This window comes from Centroberyx affinis, unplaced genomic scaffold (genome assembly GCF_046629955.1).
Source record: "Centroberyx affinis isolate AG114_WGS23_722 - 3 ecotype Tasmania unplaced genomic scaffold, CSIRO-AGI_Caff_v1 ptg002730l_1, whole genome shotgun sequence".
In the NCBI taxonomy this organism is placed as follows: Eukaryota; Metazoa; Chordata; class Actinopteri; order Beryciformes; family Berycidae; genus Centroberyx; species Centroberyx affinis.
The window spans coordinates 27,986-47,141 of record NW_027280898.1 but is presented as its reverse complement, the minus strand read 5'-3'; the positions used below and the strand labels follow the sequence as shown (position 1 = coordinate 47,141).

Below are 19,156 nucleotides of genomic sequence, written 5' to 3'. Positions count from 1 at the left end.
TTAAGAGAATGAAAAACATAGAACATTCAGTCAGATGTGTCCAAACTTTTGACTGGTAGTGTACACATATACATATATATAATAAACATGTTAAGATTAGTTTAAAGACATTGGTATTTTACAGCTGGTCGGAGAGCTGTGATTCAGAGAAAGTGTGTATGTGTGTGTGCACGTGTGTGTGTGTGTGTGTGTGTGTGTGTGCACGTGTGTGTGTGTGTGCACGAGACTGAGAGAGTGCAAAGATGAACGCCTAGACTCTTATGTATTTTTGTTGTGAGTCTATCTTGCAACAGAGACACGGGGAGGGAAGTTGTGTTTAGCGCTGACAGGAGCCGCATTCCAGCGAAGGTGAACACAAAAAAAGGGTTAAGCCGCTCCCCTTTCAAATGGCTGCATCACTGGATTATTGCTAAATTCTTTCTGGGGTTTTCACTTGTCAGAACAAGCAGAGGCACAGCGTCAGCATATAGGGAGAGAGAAGCAGAGAGAGAGAGAGAGAGAGAGAGAGAGCAAGAGAGGAACAGAGGGAGTGCCAAAGTATGAGGGGTAAGGACAAGAGAGAGAAATACAGTGGTTTTGAAGAGTTTTCAATTTGAATTTCAGAGGGAAACACAAGATAGGCTAGACAGACAGAGAGGGAGAGAGCGAGAGAGAGAGAGAGAGAGAGAGAGAGAGAAACACGCTGAGGGGTGTGTCATAGCAATTTAGTTCCTCAAGGAAGTACAACTCAACATTATCTTGAGACAGGGTGGCAAGCACTGATAGAAGCGCCACGGGAGGGCTGGGTGTTTTTTTTTTTTTTTTTTAGGTTTTGGTTTTCCTCGTGGTGAAGATGAAGGGATCTCATTAAAAAAAAACAACTGGCCCATGCTGTCAACCTGAGACACGGTGCAGAGGGAGAGAGAGAGAGAGAAAGAGATATCTGACACAGAAGAGGCGGGAGGGGGACTCAACACACACAGGTAAGACACTTCTCCTGCTGTTTTCACGTGGCAGTAAAAAACTCTTCTAGGCCCGGATATTTCTAGGATCTATCCGACTGCTGTGTTGAAAGCGTATGTCTGTATTTTTGTTCTTATAAAAAAAAAAGAAAAAAGAAGAGTATTCATTGTTGAGGCCCAGCAGAGATAGACTGAGCAGAGGGATGATTGGAACAAATGAATATGTGTGACTTCTTTCCACTTCCCCATCTTGAGCGCGGGCTGGGAGCCATGCATGTACGCTCACAGTCATGCTGGAACAAGTACAGTGACACGCACAGCTGTACGGCTCACACTGTTTGCGCCTGCTGGGAATTGCTCAACTCTGAAAAATCCTCAAGGCAGTGGACTTTCCCTCCTTCGCTGGCCTAGTTTGATTCCAAGCGCAGCCAAAGACGGCGAAAGGTCGCGATATGACACGCGGTGCCGTACAGATACACATACGAGGGACGAGCACAAGCTGTCTCGGCCTCGGCTGACGAGTCCCCCCCGCCGCGAAGCCCAACTGCTGTCTGTTTCACTTCCCTTTTGAGCCGCCGCAGATGGGTGGCGGGCTTGAGCAACAGCTATTCAGAGGTGTTGCGCAACGCTGAAAGGCAAACTGCAATATGTGTGTTTTGTGCACATTTCAAAATGCATTCGTGCCTGTTAACAAAAAGGTTTGCACGGGCATCTTTTGTGCAAACAAATGATACAGTTGTCAAACGGAGGAAAACAAAACCTACTGAATTCATTCAAACTTGCATAAAGAATTCAACAAGTCACTGACAGTAAGATATCAAGATAAAGAGAAAAGGCTGTTTCAATAATCTCAGTTTACAGCACTGTCTCCTGCTACAAAGCCACAGCTGAAGTGACACTGCATCCTGGAACAATACCCATCCTGCATACAAGGCCATTTTGTGAGGGTTGTTTATGTTTTTGTTCATTTAATTCTTTCTGGTTATTTAGCCCCTGCCACAGTGCATTGCCTGGACAATGTTTCACACTTTTGTGCACTTTCTCTTGAGTCCAGAACATCCATCCTTCCAGCTCACTGTCTAGAACAACCTCCTCCTTTTCATTTGGACTGTTATGGCTTTTCTATGTGTTTTTTCTCTGGAACTTTCTCATTGTTCCATCTGAGCAAAGGCTGTAGTGAGCCAAGCAGGACCTGAAAACCCCTCCACCCCTCTACCTCCCCCCACCCCCAACCTCCAGGTCTGGTGATGGAAGTCAGTGACATAAAGCTGAGGATGTCCATCTATGGAGCTTGTCTTAACAAGGCCCCGCTGCCCTGTAATAACAGCAGTACAAGGCGCATTCTGACTGGCCAAGTCTAAAGGGACTCCCCGCTTCCCCCTGCTAAGCCCTGTGAGAGTCCAGAGGATTTACCTTCACACACACACACACACACACACACACAGGGATGAGCATGGACACAAGCACACACACACACACAAGATCAAAAACACTCTTTCATTCACCTGCACACACAGACACACAAAAATTTCTCAAGAAAGACTTCCGCTGAAAAATACACGTCCACTTGCACACAAGCGTGTACGTGCACACACACGTAAACACAAACACACACACACACACACACACACACACACAGCCTGAGGCTACACGCTGAAGTCATCTGAGGAATGCTAAATATTTACCTCGCCAGCCTGCCTGGATGGCTCCACCAATCAGCACTCAGCACTGTTTGACTGTCCGTCAGAACTAACTTTTAAAGAACCCTCACTGCCTGTCCGTTGGAAATGAGGTTAGAGTAACTCTGAAACAAAATGCTGCCATCTCTCCTGCAGTGGTACCATTTCTACTGTTATTTTTCATTTAGTTCTCCTCAGTGTTGGTGGCAGTGTTACATCCCACACAGTATACAGGTGCTTGTCTAGTCCAGCAGTCTTTCAGGAGGGAAACAAACCCTTCAAATGTAATGTACTTCCTCCCTGGTGGATGTCAACACCACACTGATGCTTAAAGGCACTCGTCAATGCATCTGTACCAGAAAATTGATGCTCAACATTGAAAGCATCCTCAATTTGACTGACTGAACGCCGTCCATTACAGAAAAGTGGTTTCATGGCATTGCGCTTCTATAACACAGAAATGTTTCACCGCTCTCCAAACAACTTCAACCTTGATAGGTCTGCATAAAATAAACAGCATCGGCTCCGCCGTTCGGCACGAGCCAAGCACCAAGCTGTCTCCAGCTGTGGAGTCACATTTCACTGTGTGGAATATACTGGCTGACGGCTGCACAGTGTGCACGTCCCTCAAATCCCAGAAGTCTTTTTAGCAAATAAATGAGATTGGAACACGAATCTGAAATAGCTATCATGCTGCTCCACTTCCATTATCACCGTTAAGGGAAATTAATCTAATGAATGTTCTTTAATTCCCCGCAGGGAATCCAAAGCTTTTGTATCGAAGCAAGCTATTAGAAATGTGACACTTGTTCAAAATGAATGGTTGTGCGTGTAATAAGGAACCTAGAGAGATGTCCTGTAAAATGACTGTTTGCTTATTATGGATGTTGCAGCTGGGGTGGGCGGCACGCCAGGGATGGAGAGAGGCACAGCTAGTGCTGCCTATTTGCATGATATGATCGTTAATGCGACTGGATCACTTTTTCTTTTATTAGTGAGCCGTGAGGTCGTTTGCTTGCAGTGCTGACTGTGCATCACTGGAGTCAGAGAGCAAGAACGTTGTCATTTGAACAACGGTGTCCAAGAGGCACACAGGCAAAACACCAGGCGTGAAAAAGTACATTAATCCACCACCAGGGAGTCAAATGACACATCAGCACATGTTGGATGGACTCAACTGACAGCCAACTAACAATATATCAGCTGCTGTTGCTAATGCACAGGATGTTTCAATAACAGAGTAGGTGTTATTTTACCCAAAGGCAGATTCCAGACCGATAATTAAGGTAGCCATGGCTTCAGGGTGCTAACTTTCTGTGCTGGCCCTGGTACTGATGCAATCTGGAAACGGCAGGCACGGACCTGCCTCAGCTATGCAGCTTCCCCGCTTCTCTCACATACTTGTCCACACAGGCCACAAGTGGGATCCGGCGCTGACAATATCACTACAAGATGCTTACTAGCTGTTCTCAAAATGTTGTGCCTTTTTGCAAGCTCAGTGTCTAAACAGAAGGCCAAATAACATGGAAAATATGAGAGAATACACTATGCTCTCAGTGGCATAGATGCATACTACAGTAGATTCAATACATTTTCTGCATTTGAAAAAAATGTATGTTGTGTCCATTCTATTCTGCTCATTACAAATTAAGGTGAACTGAAAGGTAAATTGGGCTTTTAACTATAACACTTATCTATCACGATTATCACACAAATATGGACACAATATTTTCTCCATCTACTTTGACCCTTGCTGTCTTTGTTATTGGTTGTTATTTTGGTGATTTGGGAATTTAACCTTATTCCACTGTCATTGTAAATTGCTCTGAATAAGCACATCAGCTTAATGACTCTAAATATGCCAGCTTCACATTAGAGATTGAGGCAAATCCAAGTCATGCTGACACTCAAACACAAACAGTGGATTTGTTGTTCTGTGTGCAATAGTTGTCTGTGTGCATGCTGATGACCTCCCAGGGGGTTTCTCTGTGATGGATGCTAGGTGTGGTTAAAACCTCAGTGGGAAAATTAACAGCCTCTATGGAGCCTCTTCCATGGTACTTTTTCCCTTTTGGCATCATACGTGTATGTCAGACACAAAAACAAAGACTACAACAAACATTACAGAACAGCAGGGCTTTGAATTTAAAATGATATGAGCCATTTAAAAAGAAAACATTTACAAGGAATAAACATTTCCAGAAATTAGGTAAAGAGCAATTGTTTGCATTACATCTTGTCTGTTCGGTTCTGTTTTTATCCTTATATTTTGCCGCTGCGTGTTTATCACTTTGCTTCTATTTTTATTCATGTCCAGATAACCGAACTAAATTTGGCCGAGAGAGAAGAAAATGTGCATTTGTTAATTGCGAAGCTTAAATGCCCCTCAACAGCGTGCATGAAGAAGTCTCAGGGTGGGTGGCAGTCTGAAGGTTAGAGAGTCAAAGTGATGCCTGGAAGGTCGCCAGTTCAAATCCCCAGACCAGCTGGGGAATCTGGATAGGAGAGGTGAACATGTGTTGCTCTCCCCTGCCTCAATAACAACAAACGATTTGCCCTTGAACAAGGCACTTAACCTCCAACTACTCCATTGGAGATGTTCATTGGCCGGCAGTAAAAGACTGAGTGGCTACCAGGTGGGAGCGTCTGCATGTGTGTAATCCTTCCTCCTCCCGTAAGGCTGCTACTGTAAATAAGAATGTATTCTTGATTATTTTTTAGAAGAGGAGGTAATCCACTCTCATTCAGTATTTTTACACTTTGTTTAGGCAGCGGAGAAAAAGGCAAGGAAGACAGGGGGGAGAGGAGGGGAACACACGACCCACTGAGAAATTTTTAGCCATTTAAAATTAGCCATTAGCCATTTAAAATCTAAATGGTTATAGACCATAGTTTTCTGGGGTAAATAACAAATATAAAGCATTATCTTGTACTTCTCTGGTGCATATTTTTGACATTTACAGCTGTTTATGCATTGTTTAAATATATAATAATGTATTTACTGCTTGGTCTAAAACTGAGCTGTACATTGCCAAAAAGATCCGGGGATTTATAAGAGCCAATGCACAGATGTAACTTTGTCTAGTTTTTTTAATTTTGTAAAAATACACCTGTCTTATCAACCTAAATCACTAAGTGGAGCTTCTCGAAGGGCTCCACTCCCTTGAGTGTTAATAAAATAAATAACACTAGCTTTTGTCCATAAGACTGAAACAACCAGCCCTGAATTTTCCATACATATGCCTACTACTACTCCTACTACTACTTCCTACTTCCAAAGCAGCTGGAGCGAGATGCAATCTATTTACGGTGGATGGCCAGTGCCTCACCTGGATAGCTCTGATGAAAAGCCTCTCTGTTCTGTGAAACAGTTGCGGTCAGAGCTCTGGGTAAACAACTACACACAACCAACCTAACCCTAACACTAACCCTCCCATCGCCCTATTTGCCAAACTGGAATTCTGGTGTCAGGTATGGACACTGGTGAGAAATTTTCTTCACCGACATGAAGTGACAAATCAAAACTCAAAATCCAAATTGTCCTAAACAACAGTGAGCAGCGCTCCCTCCAGAGAAAGCTGGACTCACCAACATTAGATCTTTTCTTCTCTCGTCTCTTTGGTTTCCTTTTGGTATAAAGCATCACAGACCGGCTGGGTTGGTAAACATGAGCGAGCTGTGGGCAGTTTACTGACGTCACCTTGTAGGATTTCTGGGTAATTAAGTTCAAATAGTTGTTGTTTGTAACCGCCAACATGCAAAGTTGCCTAGTGTAGCTTTAACACTCAGCTGTCTTTTGGCACTACTTGATGATTCTCAAAATGACTTAAGTACGACACCATATGGCCCTAGTTAGTTCCTGGGCCTTTCCTCATCAATACCAACAAGTATTTTTCTTCCATTTCCTCTGACCATTCAGGTAACCATGGAGGCCTTCAGCTCCAAGGACATGGCTATGAAGGCCCAGAAGAAGATCCTCAGCAGCATGGCCACCAAATCCTCTGTCCAGATGTTCATCGACGACACCACCAGCGAGATCCTGGACGAACTGTACCGCGTCTCCAAAGAGTACTCGGGTAATCGAACTGAGGCCCAGAAAGTGGTCAAAAACCTGATCAAGATAGCGGTGAAGATCGGCGTGCTGTTCAGACACAACCGTTTCAACACCGAGGAGCTGGGGCTGGCCCAGGACTTCAAGAAGAAGCTGCACCAGGGGGCCATGACAGCTATCAGCTTCTATGAGGTTAGCTTGGCAGCACGATGGAGTGGAGTTTCCACTTGTTCCCTCAGAGAGCCAAATTTAAGACTTTACGACTACATGCAATTAAATTTAAGACCAATTTAACAACCACAATAAAAAAACACCTGGAAACTAATTGTTTAGGGAGACAATGTCCAATTATGCTAATTAAAGCTGATGCCATGAAAATAAAACATGACTAGCATATTGAATGTTCTGTATTCATAAGAGTCAACATGCATGTGGATTAGACTTACTATGAAGTGTAAATTAAAGTAATGTAATAAAACATAAGTAAATAAAAACAACACTACTGCCAGTCTAACACTAATTTGACTAGATATCATGGAATGTGAAAAATAGGTCTACACCGCTCTCCGATTTCATATTTGCATCGACATGAGACTTAATTAATAATAAACCTGTCATTACATGGTGAAACAATTAAGACTAAGACTAACTTCTAAAAACTGTATGAAATTTTTTGATACTTTTTAAGGCCATAAATTTAGAAAATTTGGGGCATTTTCAGACTTTTTAAGGACCCACAGATATCCTGATATAGGACTTGATTAGTCCACAATCTATGAGTTTGCTACTGTATATAAACTCGTGAAGGGAGTCTCAACTCTTCTTGTACAGCAAGATGATGACTTTTGCAGAACACAAATATTAAGGATAAACAAATGCATAAAGGAAACAAAATGAAAGGTCAGAGTAACAATATTGTGAAATCACTCCCCCCCCCCCCCCCCCCCCCGACTGATGCAGGTGGAGTTTACCTTCGACAAGGCGGTGATGTCTGAGCTCCTGACCGGCTGCAGGGATCTACTGCTGAAGCTGGTCAACACCCACCTCACCCCTAAATCCCACGGTCGCATCAGCCACGTCTTCAACCATTACGCTGACCCCGAGCTCCTGACCAAACTGTACGACCCGGACGGACCCTTCCGGCCCAACCTCACCAAGATCTGCACTGGACTCAACAAACTGCTGGAGGACGGGACAATATGAGAGAGAGAGAGAGAGAGAGAATAGAGTAAAATGCCCCTGAGACAGAAACAGACACTGGGAGATCCACAGGCAGAAGTCTGACTGACTTCTCAGAACTGGTGGACAGAATCGGTCTTACTACTGCTGAGGACTGGCAACATAGAGAATTGAATTGTGAACTCAATACAACACTGGTTCCCTGTCATTCTGAAAGAACACATCAAAAAGTGGGGATTTTTTAAAAAGTTGCTTGAGTTGTTCTCATGTTATAAGTGTTTTGAGGTGAAACTCCTGTATAATTACCAAACTGTCTATTAGGGTGGAGTTTGTGAAAACCAGCCTTGAACATAAACTGGTTTATGCTGTATCACCTGTTTCATAAATAGTGGAATTGCCGTCCGACGTTTCATATTTGAGACCTTGAAATGTGTCACTTAGAACTACTGATGTTATGTATTCAGGGGAGGAGGAACTAAAACAGCTGGACAGAATCCATAGAGAAAACAGAGAGGGACAATGTAAAGTAATACAGCACTGCCACCTGGTGGTCAAACTGATGCATCAGCGTCCCCACTCTGTATCTACCGAGGCGTCCAGAAGAAAATAATGCAGAAGATCCAAAGTTGGACAAACTTTTTTTCCCTTAACTTTGTACCCTCAGCCCCAAAACATGTTTAGATGCATTATTAAAATGACTTTGAATCTACAATTGCTTTGACTGCACCAGTTTGTATGTTGAGTGTAAAATTCATGTTTTCTGAGGACTGTGTCACAGTGATTGGCTGAGATGAGATGAGATGAGATGAGATGAGATGAGAAGAGAAGTGTTCTGCTTTGGTTTTGCAATATGAGACATGATTAAACATCAACAGACGAGGGAAAGTGAAATCCTGACTTTACACTCCACCTCATATTAAAAAAAAAAGTCAATTATAAAATTCTGTCTATGCTTCGATGTTTTCTTCCTCTTGTAGGCAATAATGTGGGGACAAAGTCAGTGTCAGCTAACCCATTAAGTTACAAAAGGTTGTCCCTTACAGATCATGTGGTTTCCAAACTCAACAGCTTCTGGATGACTTCTATTAACCATGAAGTTGTTTTGTGACGGCCAAAAGAGGTCAACATTACAAGTGCGGACATACAGACCAATTAAAATAAGTGTCCAAACACAACTGAAAATGGGATTACAATTTTATTTTTTATTTTGTACCCTTTTTTTTTTTATCAAATCAACTAAACAAAACTAAAATGATTTACAGTGAAAGCAAAAATATGCCTATAACAAACATAAAAAGATCGCTGTCAAACTGTACTCTAAAAAAAAAACCCAAGTCTCTCCTTTCAGCTTTGGCTAAATCAGTGCTAAAATTCACCAGCAGTAACAGACGGAGCCCCACTTGTAGGCAATTTGGCGCTCTTAATTTTACAGTGAAGTGCATTTACCCAGCACGACTATAAAGGAAAAACAGCTATACTAAAAGAAGGCGGTCCATGGCTAAAAGTTGTAGTGAAAAAACATTAGCAATATTGCATATTCTGGCTGTGAGGTAGCAATACACACAAACCCCTTGTTGAGTTGACCATATGAGCCGTCATATGACCATATCAAATAAAAGTGTTATGCTCATACGCCATGCGTGTGGAAGCATGAAAAAACACTAAGGGTCAGAACTATGGGTCATTTCACACTCTTTATAATCTAGGTCTAAACAAATAAATAGCTAGAAGTGCAGCATTTGCTTGAGAAAAGTTAAAATTTAAAAGACTTTGTAACTTCCCATAAGGTCTATGTTAAGTGGCAGTACGAATAGACTTTTATTTTTTAACTTTCAAGTCCACAGAGCAGCAGGTGAGTCAGCAGGGAGTCTGAATAACATCTATTCCTTAATCTGTAACGCCAGATTATCTTGGAGGTCAATCCCTTCGACTTGGTTTATTCATAAAGTCTGTTTCATGATCGGAGTGAGATATAGCAGAATCGAAATCTTACAGCTCGAAGATCTCATCCTCCCTCTCCCTCAGTTTCTTGGTGCGCCTGGTGATGGTGAGGGGCACTGCCACGTGCGGGGCCTGCTGGTGCATTCTGGGAGAGGAAACGGCGCTCTGCGACCTGGTAAGCCGCCGCCGGTCTGGTGTCCTGCTGGTGCAAGCTGCTTCTAGAGCGGCAAACCTGCGCGGAAGTGGAAACGGATGAGACAAGAAGTGTGAAGAGTGACACACCTAATCTGTGATGAACAAATCGATTAGCCTAAACTTTGGCTGCGTTTAGTGACATTTTGAAAGTGTGTTTCTTGCTACAAGTGAATGAGATATAGAGCTGCAACGATTAATCGATTAGTTGTCAACTATTAAATTAATCACCAACTATTGTGATAATCGATTTGAGTAATTTTTTAGGAAAAATAAGTCAAAATTCTCTGATTCCAGCTTCTTAAATGTGAATATTTTCTGGTTTCTTTACTCCTCTATAACAGTAAACTAAATATCTTTGGGTTGTGGACAAAACAAGACATTTGAGGACGTCACCTTGGGCTTTGGGAAACACTGATCGACATTTTTCACCATTTTCTGACATTTTATAGACCAAACAACTAATCAATTAATTGAGAAAATAATCGACAGATTAATCGACAAAGAAAATAATCGTTAGTTGCAGCCCTAATGAGATACAGAGTGACATTTTAAGAAGAAAGGTGAGAACATTATCTGTGAAAATCACTGAATATAAACATTCATCCTCATTGAATCGAAAACTGCAGTTGAGCTCCTTTTTCTAAGTAACATGGATTTAATTTTACAGGCATAAGCATGGAGGATGAATTATGTCTGAAAAAAAAACATGAATAACTAGCATGCAGTGTGTCATGATGCACTGTTATACCGTTTCTCCCCTTCCTGGCATCCTCTGACAGCGGCCTGCTTGGACTGGCTTATCAAGCCATCCATCCTTTTCAAGAAATCCACTGGAGAAAGCTCCGGCGGCCCTTCTTCTTTGCCATTGCCTTGCATCTCTTCACAGCCGGTACCGTCTTCTTCTGAGTCCTCCCCGGCCACAGCCGCCCTGTTAGTGAAGGCATCAGAGTCTGACAGCACCGGGATGGACAGGGACTTCTTCAGGAATATGGAGTCATTGGTGTACAGTCTGTTTGCTCTTTTGATTTGCTCCATCTGTAAGAAGAGACTCACTCAGTCAATGCAGCCTTTTGTAAACCTGCTGACAGTGGAAAGTTGAGACTAGTCAACTTGTTGCTAGTTGACTGGTCAACTTGTTGATAGTTGGACTAGTCTCACTTCATTCTGAAAGGTTGGTTCATACTTACAGACACTCCATATTTCAGCGCCAGGCCTTGCAGTGTCTCTCCAGGCTGAACTTGGTGCTCAATTCGTCTCTGTAGTACCGGAGACAGCGAAGACTGGACCAAACTACCGTAAGACCTCGTGCGGTTCCCACGGAGCAAACTGTTTCCACCGGCTGGCAAAGGCGCGCGCTCACCGGACATAGTCGTGAACCACTTAACGTTAGCTAAGTAAAGTTAGCACACAACGGCAAGCTTAAGTTACCAGCTAAAGTCAATATTGTCACATCCTTTGGCGAGCCTGAAACCATAGCTTAGCAGCTTAGCTTGCTAAGTTAACAGATAAATTAACGTTTGTCGTTGTTTGACTGACAAATCATAACTGTAGCTTGCTAACCGTCAAACGTGTGTCGCAATGGATAATAGTGCGTTACTTCGCTATGAGTTTACCCACCTTATCTCTCAACCAAACCTCAGGAAAGTTGCGGTCTGTGAAAGTTGCAGCTAACATTAATCTACTCCTCAGGCAGTCAGCTGTCAGCTGCCGTTTGTTGCCATGGCTGCCGTGTAGTGTGACTAGTCCCATGATTCCTTGCATACGCTGCATTCAGGTGAAATGGGAATAACAGTAGCAACGACTTGACTGTAGAGGAAACAACAGGGAACGCGTTTGGACTCGTTTGAAGCTGTCACTGCGCTACGATTGAGGTTGTCTATAGATTTGTGTTACTTCTGATCAGCTTTATCACACGTAACACACATGCTGTCAGTGAGCGACATATGGAGTCCATGTTACCACCTGAAACCTGAGGTGAACGGTATTTTCAAAAAGGATCTCCCGTCTTTCTCACAGAACTTGAACGCAGCATTGTACTCAGGAAGTATCCCACACCAGCAAGATTGTTGTCGTGCAGTAGCTAGCTAGCCTGTTGGTGACATCTATTTTCACATTATCAGTAATAATAATAATAATAATGTCTTTTAAAAGGGAAGGTGATGACCAGAGTCAGCTGAATATTCTAAAGGTAACCAACCATATGTGTTTTATCTTTTCCAACGAGAGTTTAGCTGAGATTATGTAGCGTGTTTGTGTTAGCAGCTATCTAGCTACCCACCTGTAATGTTTCTTTCAAACTGCAGCCAGCTGTTGGCTAAATGTTGTGTTTTGTTTTTGGTATGACAGAAACGGCGTGTTGCAGACCTTCTGTCTAATTTTATTCCGGAAGACGAAGCAGCTCTGATGAAAAATGGAAGGTGAATTTGACATAAACAGGTCTAACGTTAGCTAATGTTTGCTTACAATGTAGGCCAATTTAAGTGTTTGGAGGTGGTGAAAAAAGGGGAATGTGATAATTGATGATGTTCAGTTGACCTGCAACCTCTGGTCGTTCACTTTTCAGATACACTTGCCTTGTGTGTTCCTACCGGCCTGTGTTCGACACTGTTGACATGCTGACAGTCCACAGAAAGGGGAAAAAGCATCTAGAAGGTGAGACTGCTCGACCAGAGTGGATGTTCAGGAGAAACCAGCAGAAGCAGGCCAGTCTGCCACTAGTCACAGTTAGGTTAAAGGAAATATCCACCGTTGGACACACTGTTATATCATCAATTTGTGATGTTCAGTGCATTCCAGGAGTTATTTTGTGATGAAGTGTTGTAATTTACTTTCTTCATTTCCCTCAGCCTGCCTCATCTAGTTTCTACTTCAGTTAGTGATTTCCAGTGTTTCCCAAAATGACCTTTACTCAAAACGCAGATCTATATGTAATTATATATCAGTTACCCTAGGGCTGGGCGATAATTCAATATTATCGTTTATCGTCTTTCAGTGGAATCATATCGTGATGATATGAAGATATTTTGATATCGTGATACACATTTCTGCTGTCTAAATTGATGATGACAAGCAAATTTTACTTTAAAAACTCTGATAAAATGAGGTATGGTAGGAATATTATTTGAATATTTCAGTTTTGTTTGACACCACACCTGATATCACCATTCAGTTCAATGAGATGAACATTAATTTGATTATTTAACGTGATTTTGCATACATGAACCATATCGTGATATATATTGATATCGAGAAAAGTTCTTATGATTATCATGATATTGATTTCAACCATATCACCCAGCCCTAAGTTACCCTTTTTTTTTTCTTTTTTTTTCAGGATTAAAGAGGTTCTATGGCAAGAAAACACAGTTGAAGAATGAAATTACAAAAAGGAAACATGAAAACTATGTCCAGGCTGAAGATAGCAGACAGGTTGGTTACCATAACAGTTATGAACATTAGGCGTAATTACTCTATCAGGTTGTTGTTGTGTTGGCTCTGTAAGCTTCTTGATGCATTCGGCTCTTTGATGTGTTTGTAGGATTCCTCCAGTTCAGCTCCTTTACTGGAACAGACACGGAAGCTCACCCATCATGCTTTACTGAAGACTGTGCCATACAACAGCTGCCACAGAAAGACCAGGTTGGAGAGATGGTTATTTGACATTCCTGCAAATTTCTCAAGCATATTTAGGTAGTTACATGTCAGAAAAGGAACAAAGAAAAACCACAATGATTTCAACTCCCATTTTAAACGCGCTATTGTTATTAATTTCAAGCACAAAGTCTGAGAAAGGACCAGTGAGTACCGGTTCGGACCCCAGTGACAGCTCTTCCAACATGATGGTACCTGAACAGCAGAAAGCTTGTGGGAAGACCAGAGATGGAGACAAGTTACCACCAAGCAGTTCTAGTGGATGCACAGCAGGTACAACATAATCTTTTATTCATAGATTGTGTTGAAGAAAGTCACGGCCTGATTGTGTTTTGACTGTGTCTTAACTTCAGTGGAAGACATGAGGCTTTTGCAACACTTCCATTCAAATTCAAGTTGCACACTCAGTTTCATTTAGTTTTGTGCTTTCTTTATTCCACCAGATATTTTCAGCTGCATGGCCGTCGTCAAGGTGATGCAGAGGAAATAGAATTGCCTCCTTATATATACCTGTACCAGGTCATAGGTCGCACAGTACAACCATTCTGTGATATAACAATTTATCACAATCCTTTTGTCACAGCGTGTCAAGTCATCAAGTAGAAAAAGCCTTTCATTGTAGCAAGTCTTTAGTCTCATGTTACCAATGTGTGTATATATATATATATATAAAATAAAATAATTTGTCCCATTATTATCAATTACAATTCAAAGTTAAAAATGTAATGCTAACATAGACAGAAATGTACTGTGTTGTACTATGTGACCTATGACCCTGTATAGATGCATATAAGGAAGTAATTATGTTTCCTCTGTATCACCCTGATAGCCAGTGGTGGGAAGAGAACTAACTTGTCTTTCTCAAGTAGAAGTATGTTACTTTGCTGATATTTTACTCAAGTAGAAGTAAAAGCACTGGTGTAAAAATCTGTTTAAGTAAAAGTAAAAAGTGTCTCATTTAAAATGTAGTAAAAGTTACTGAGTTACTTTTTAAGAAAGAGAACGTTGTTAGCTGTGATCTTTCCCACGTGATTCTAAAAGGAGAGAGGACAGAATTCAAACTGGATTCTTTCAGTTGGAAAATTTGGAAATTACAAAATATAGTGCACAAACAAAGTAAAGCCAGATTGCTCTTCTCACTGTGGATCCACAATTTGTCAGTTTACATTGGTCCAGTTTCTGCTGCTTAAGGAGAGCCTAAAACAAAATCATGTTTTAACAACGGCCATGTTTTGTCTTCTGTAGCCAGTAAAGAGTCACATCCATCCAAACATATAAAGGGATCTGAGCCAACAGTGATGCAGGAGTCAGAGCCTCTAACAGCCCAGAGGAGGAGAGAGCTGGAGCACTACCTCAAACTGAAAAGGTACAGCGCTGCTTGTTAGTCGACGTTGGAGTCAGTAAAGATGGCTGAAGTTGTGCATTCTCACCACTAGATGTCAGTACAGTATCTGTGACTTTAGCAACCTCATGGTTCTCTATGCACTCTGTCTCAACTTTGTCTTTTTCTCAGTGCCGGGTGGCTGCAGGACAGGAGCGGCCAGTGGGTTAAAGACGAGAATGTGGAGTTTGACTCGGATGAGGAGGAGCCTCCTCCGCTCGGCCCTCTGCCTCCCGCTGACTGAGAGGCTGACAGCTGTGACGCAGCATCAGCCTTCACCACAACGGTGCCATCAGATGCCACGGTGTTGTTTTTCAGCTCGGCCTGAGCTCCATGAGGAAGGACCGTCCTTAATAGACAATACTCCTGCTTCGCCACTTCAGTTGGATCTTTTTCAAGGGCGAGTGACCAGTGATCATCAGTTACATCTATTGATTCCATGACAAAAACATGAAAAAAGACACCTCATCATCTCATTTTCACCAATTTATTTTTTGGCTGTGGCTGGTAACGCTTTTCGGTATTCATCAGAGCATCAAGGCCAAAAAATAAATTGGTGAAAATGAGGTGATGTCTTTTTTTCATGGTTTTTCATTATAATATTGGTGTGCTGCTTTTTTCACTTTGAATTCTGTTCATTGAAGTCCAGCACCCAGCTGCAAAGTAGACTTTTGTGAGGAAGGACACCTGTACCTGTTTTATAAATGAAAAATGACTCCATATCATAAGGTACACCTATTTTACAATAAATGCCAAAAGATTTATGAAACGTTTCTTGTATTTTTATATCAAAGTCCCATTACTTCCTGAAAAACAACATATTTTATGTGGTGACTTCATGGCATATCAGTACTAGGCATACATGAAACTTCCAACCAATAATACCATAACAGGTTTTTGAACCTGTTACCCCTCAGTGACAGGGCATTTTTGGGTGTCCACCCCCCCCAAAAACTGTTCCTTTTTCCGAAGACACCACGGTTGCATCCTGGTGACTGGAATTTATTCATTTTGAAAAATCCAGAGTTTGTGATAGCTCAAGATTTAGTGCAAAGCATTTCACAGTTTCCTTGTTTGTTCTGGTCCAACTTGCCTGCTCTCGAACAGTTTCCCCCAACACATTATCAGTGGTAGAAGAAGTATTCAGATCTTTGACTTAATTAAAAGTAGCAATACCACAGTGTAAAAATACTTTGTTACAAGTAAAAGTCCTGCATTCAAAATCTTACTTAAGTCAAAGTACAAAAGTATTAGCATCAAAATATACTTAAAGTAGCAAAAGTAAAAGTAGTTATTATGCAGAATGGCCCATTTCAGAATCATATATATCATGTTATTGGACTATAATTATTGATTCATTAATGTGTTCATCACTTTAATATTGCAGCTGGTAAAGGTGGAGCAAATTTTAATTACTTTATATATCATAATTTATTAGTTGATTTATAATTTGTATTAATAATCTAAATCTGCAATGTAACTAGTAACTAAAGCTGTCAAATAAATGTAGTGGAGTAAAAAGTAAAATATTTCCCTCTGAAATGTAGTGGAGTAGAAGTATAATGTAGCATGAAATGGAAATACTCAAGTAAAGTACAAGTACCTCTAAATTGTACTTAAGTACAGTACTTGAGTAAATGCACTTAATTACATTCCACCACTGCACATTATGTATCGCCCTAACATCATCGTTTCAACTTGAAATACATTGAGTTATGGAAGGAGGACACCATCGAAATGCTGTTTCCTTGCAACTTTAAAGAGCGCCACAGGCTAGACCGAGCAAACCTCACCAACATCAAGCTTAACTCTTCATGGAGACTTCAGGATCAGAAAGGCTGAATGCATGCTCAACTTTTCACCTGAAAACGACTCTTGTCACCTATAGAAAGGATGAGACTATTTTCATCACCCTTTGTTGTCTTGCTTACTCCAGTTAATTTAGCAACATCACGTGCCTCTGAGCCCCTGTCAGCTTAGCCATAAATCAGCAGCAGATAGGGCAATATTGGTGCTAATCTGGGTAGTGAAGCCACCGGTTAGCATTCTTCACAGGGTTTTCATTCATGGCCTCTCCCAGCACAGTTGGTATGAATTGGATAACACCCTCTGGGTTAGTGAGAGGGAGCGCAGGGACTTAACATGGGTTAGTTTTTGATGACGACGCTAATATCTGTGGAGAGCAGACTCGCTCCATCATTATTCTGGGGCTCAGTGTGTGACGACCACATGGGGTGACGCTTAATGTCGAAGTGTGTTCAAGATCTTGCTAGTGGGTTGTGGAGAATATGCAATTCAACAAATTAATAATGTAGTATGTAATGTAATACAAAACTTTGTTGTATGAGAAATGTAAAATGCTTTGAAGATGAATTCAGTGTCGGATGATCTTTAATGTCATGTATGCCCTTTCAGTCTTCACCAGCCAACTTGCACAACTGTCTGAAACAAATCAAACAGAAGGAACCACTATATGGTCAATAAGTGTGTCACAAAATACTTATATATATATATATATATATATATAATGACAATCCTAACTTACACCTGTGTTTTACTGTGGAACAACGATCAAAGAGAAAGGAAGCCCCAGGAATAGACTGTGGCATGGCAATACTGACTTTAAATCATTGTAACATGGCGTCCTGTGCCAAATGTCACCGTGGCGAACACTGACGCCTGTGTGGCTTAAAAAAACGTGACCTTTGAGGAAATCTGTGTTCTTGTTCATGTCAAATTTGACATTAAGCCATAATGAGATTAAACCATACACTTACATTCGAACACTTTGAAGAAATGGAGAAATGTCATGCAGAAGGAGCGCAGGAACCCGGTCAATGCTGTCGAAATCCTCCGAGGTTAGCAGCTGTTTCTGTTCATAAATCTTGGGTGCACATGGGTGCCCCCACCCACTGCCCCCTTCCAACCCTCTCCAAGTTGGTACATATATTTGGAGCAAGGTAACTCAAGCCTAGAGGACTAGGTTACGGTCTCCAAGGCCAGGATGGAGGGGTGGGAGGGGGTAAAAATAGCTCAGGTGCTTGCGGGAAGTTAGAGGATCAGGAGAGACTCTGGGGAATTAAAGGGTTGTGATTCTTTATATGAAGAGTTCAACTCTAAAACTGCAGCATATACTCACCAAGCACTTTGTGAGGAACATGATGTTCCTCATAAAGTGCTCAGTACTAATACTGGTTAGGTATCAGCTAGCGAAGTGACATCCGCCTCCAGGTTGGACGTGTTGTGCATTCTGAGATGCTTTTCTGCTCACCACAGTTTTAAAGATTATCTATTATTATGGTTATTTGAGTTACTGAAGCCTTTCTGTCAGCTCCAACCAGTCTGGCCGTTCTCCTCTGACTTCTCTCATCAACGAGGCGTTTCCGTCCGCAGAACCGCCGCTCACTGGATGTTTTTTTTGTTTTTCGCACCATTCTGTGTAAACTCTAGAGACCGCTGTGTGTGAAAATCCCAGGAGATCAGCAGTTTCAGAAATACTCAAACCAGCCCGTCTGGCACCAACAACCACACCACGGTCAAAGTCGCTGAGATCACATTTTTTCCCCATTTTGATGTTTGATGTGAACATGAACTGAAGCTGCTTGATCTTATGCATTGCACTGCTGCCACATGATTGGCTGACTGGATAATTGCATGCGTAAGCAGGTGTACAGGTGTTCCTAATAAAGTGCTCGAGTGTATGTCCATTTTGGGGTTGAAAAAAAATCATCATTCAATGCCTCTAAAAGTCTGCAGTGATGTTAGCATTTTGTCAATGTTGCCCACTAAAAAGTACCATAATAGTTTGAATTTTGTTCTTTCAATCATTTTGTGTAACTGTTGTCAAATGGTGAACATCTCATTTTGGAATGAACCTGTATATCCAGTATGTCTGGATCTGATTGAGGTCAATAAATGACTAATGCTCTATTTCCACACAAAGTCATCAGTTCATACGTGCTGGGTTGTGCGTTTTACAAAACAACTCAGCATTTCTCTGGAATCTGTGTTGAAATGTTGATGTTGAAATGCACCAAAGTTTCAACATCTTATTTTCAGATATTCAGATATCCAATGTAAAATCTTCATGTTCACATGAGGTGTAGAAACAACAAACTTAAACTGGCCAAACATTTAC

At 41.6% G+C, this 19,156-nt stretch overlaps 3 protein-coding genes across 4 annotated transcripts; 2 read left to right on the top strand and 1 right to left on the bottom strand.

Moving 5' to 3' along the window:
* The first annotated feature begins 338 nt into the window (after window positions 1–338).
* On the top strand, window positions 339–8,810 carry tnfaip8l2b (tumor necrosis factor, alpha-induced protein 8-like 2b). The gene is made up of 3 exons (XM_071535552.1): window positions 339–962; window positions 6,540–6,863; window positions 7,632–8,810. The coding sequence occupies exons 2-3, from the start codon at window positions 6,546–6,548 to the stop codon at window positions 7,872–7,874; spliced, it is 561 nt and encodes a 186-aa protein (XP_071391653.1). The 5' UTR covers window positions 339–962; window positions 6,540–6,545; the 3' UTR covers window positions 7,875–8,810.
* A 323-nt stretch (window positions 8,811–9,133) lies between these two features.
* On the bottom strand, window positions 9,134–11,611 carry lysmd1 (LysM, putative peptidoglycan-binding, domain containing 1). The gene is made up of 3 exons (XM_071535556.1): window positions 11,174–11,611; window positions 10,735–11,021; window positions 9,134–10,023 (listed from the first exon to the last, which is right to left on the bottom strand). Exons 1-3 carry the CDS (start codon window positions 11,351–11,353, stop codon window positions 9,840–9,842), a joined length of 651 nt encoding a protein of 216 aa, XP_071391657.1. The 5' UTR covers window positions 11,354–11,611; the 3' UTR covers window positions 9,134–9,839.
* A 425-nt stretch (window positions 11,612–12,036) lies between these two features.
* Window positions 12,037–15,766, top strand: scnm1 (sodium channel modifier 1). Of its 2 annotated transcripts, none has more exons than XM_071535555.1 (8): window positions 12,037–12,174; window positions 12,333–12,403; window positions 12,616–12,638; window positions 13,321–13,415; window positions 13,525–13,625; window positions 13,762–13,910; window positions 14,883–15,003; window positions 15,151–15,766. In XM_071535555.1, the coding sequence occupies exons 1-8, from the start codon at window positions 12,124–12,126 to the stop codon at window positions 15,260–15,262; spliced, it is 723 nt and encodes a 240-aa protein (XP_071391656.1). In that variant the 5' UTR covers window positions 12,037–12,123; the 3' UTR covers window positions 15,263–15,766. The 2 variants fall into 2 exon arrangements, with proteins under 2 accessions (XP_071391656.1, XP_071391655.1); XM_071535554.1 differs by having other exon boundaries at window positions 12,550–12,638.
* Window positions 15,767–19,156: the final 3,390 nt, after the last annotated feature.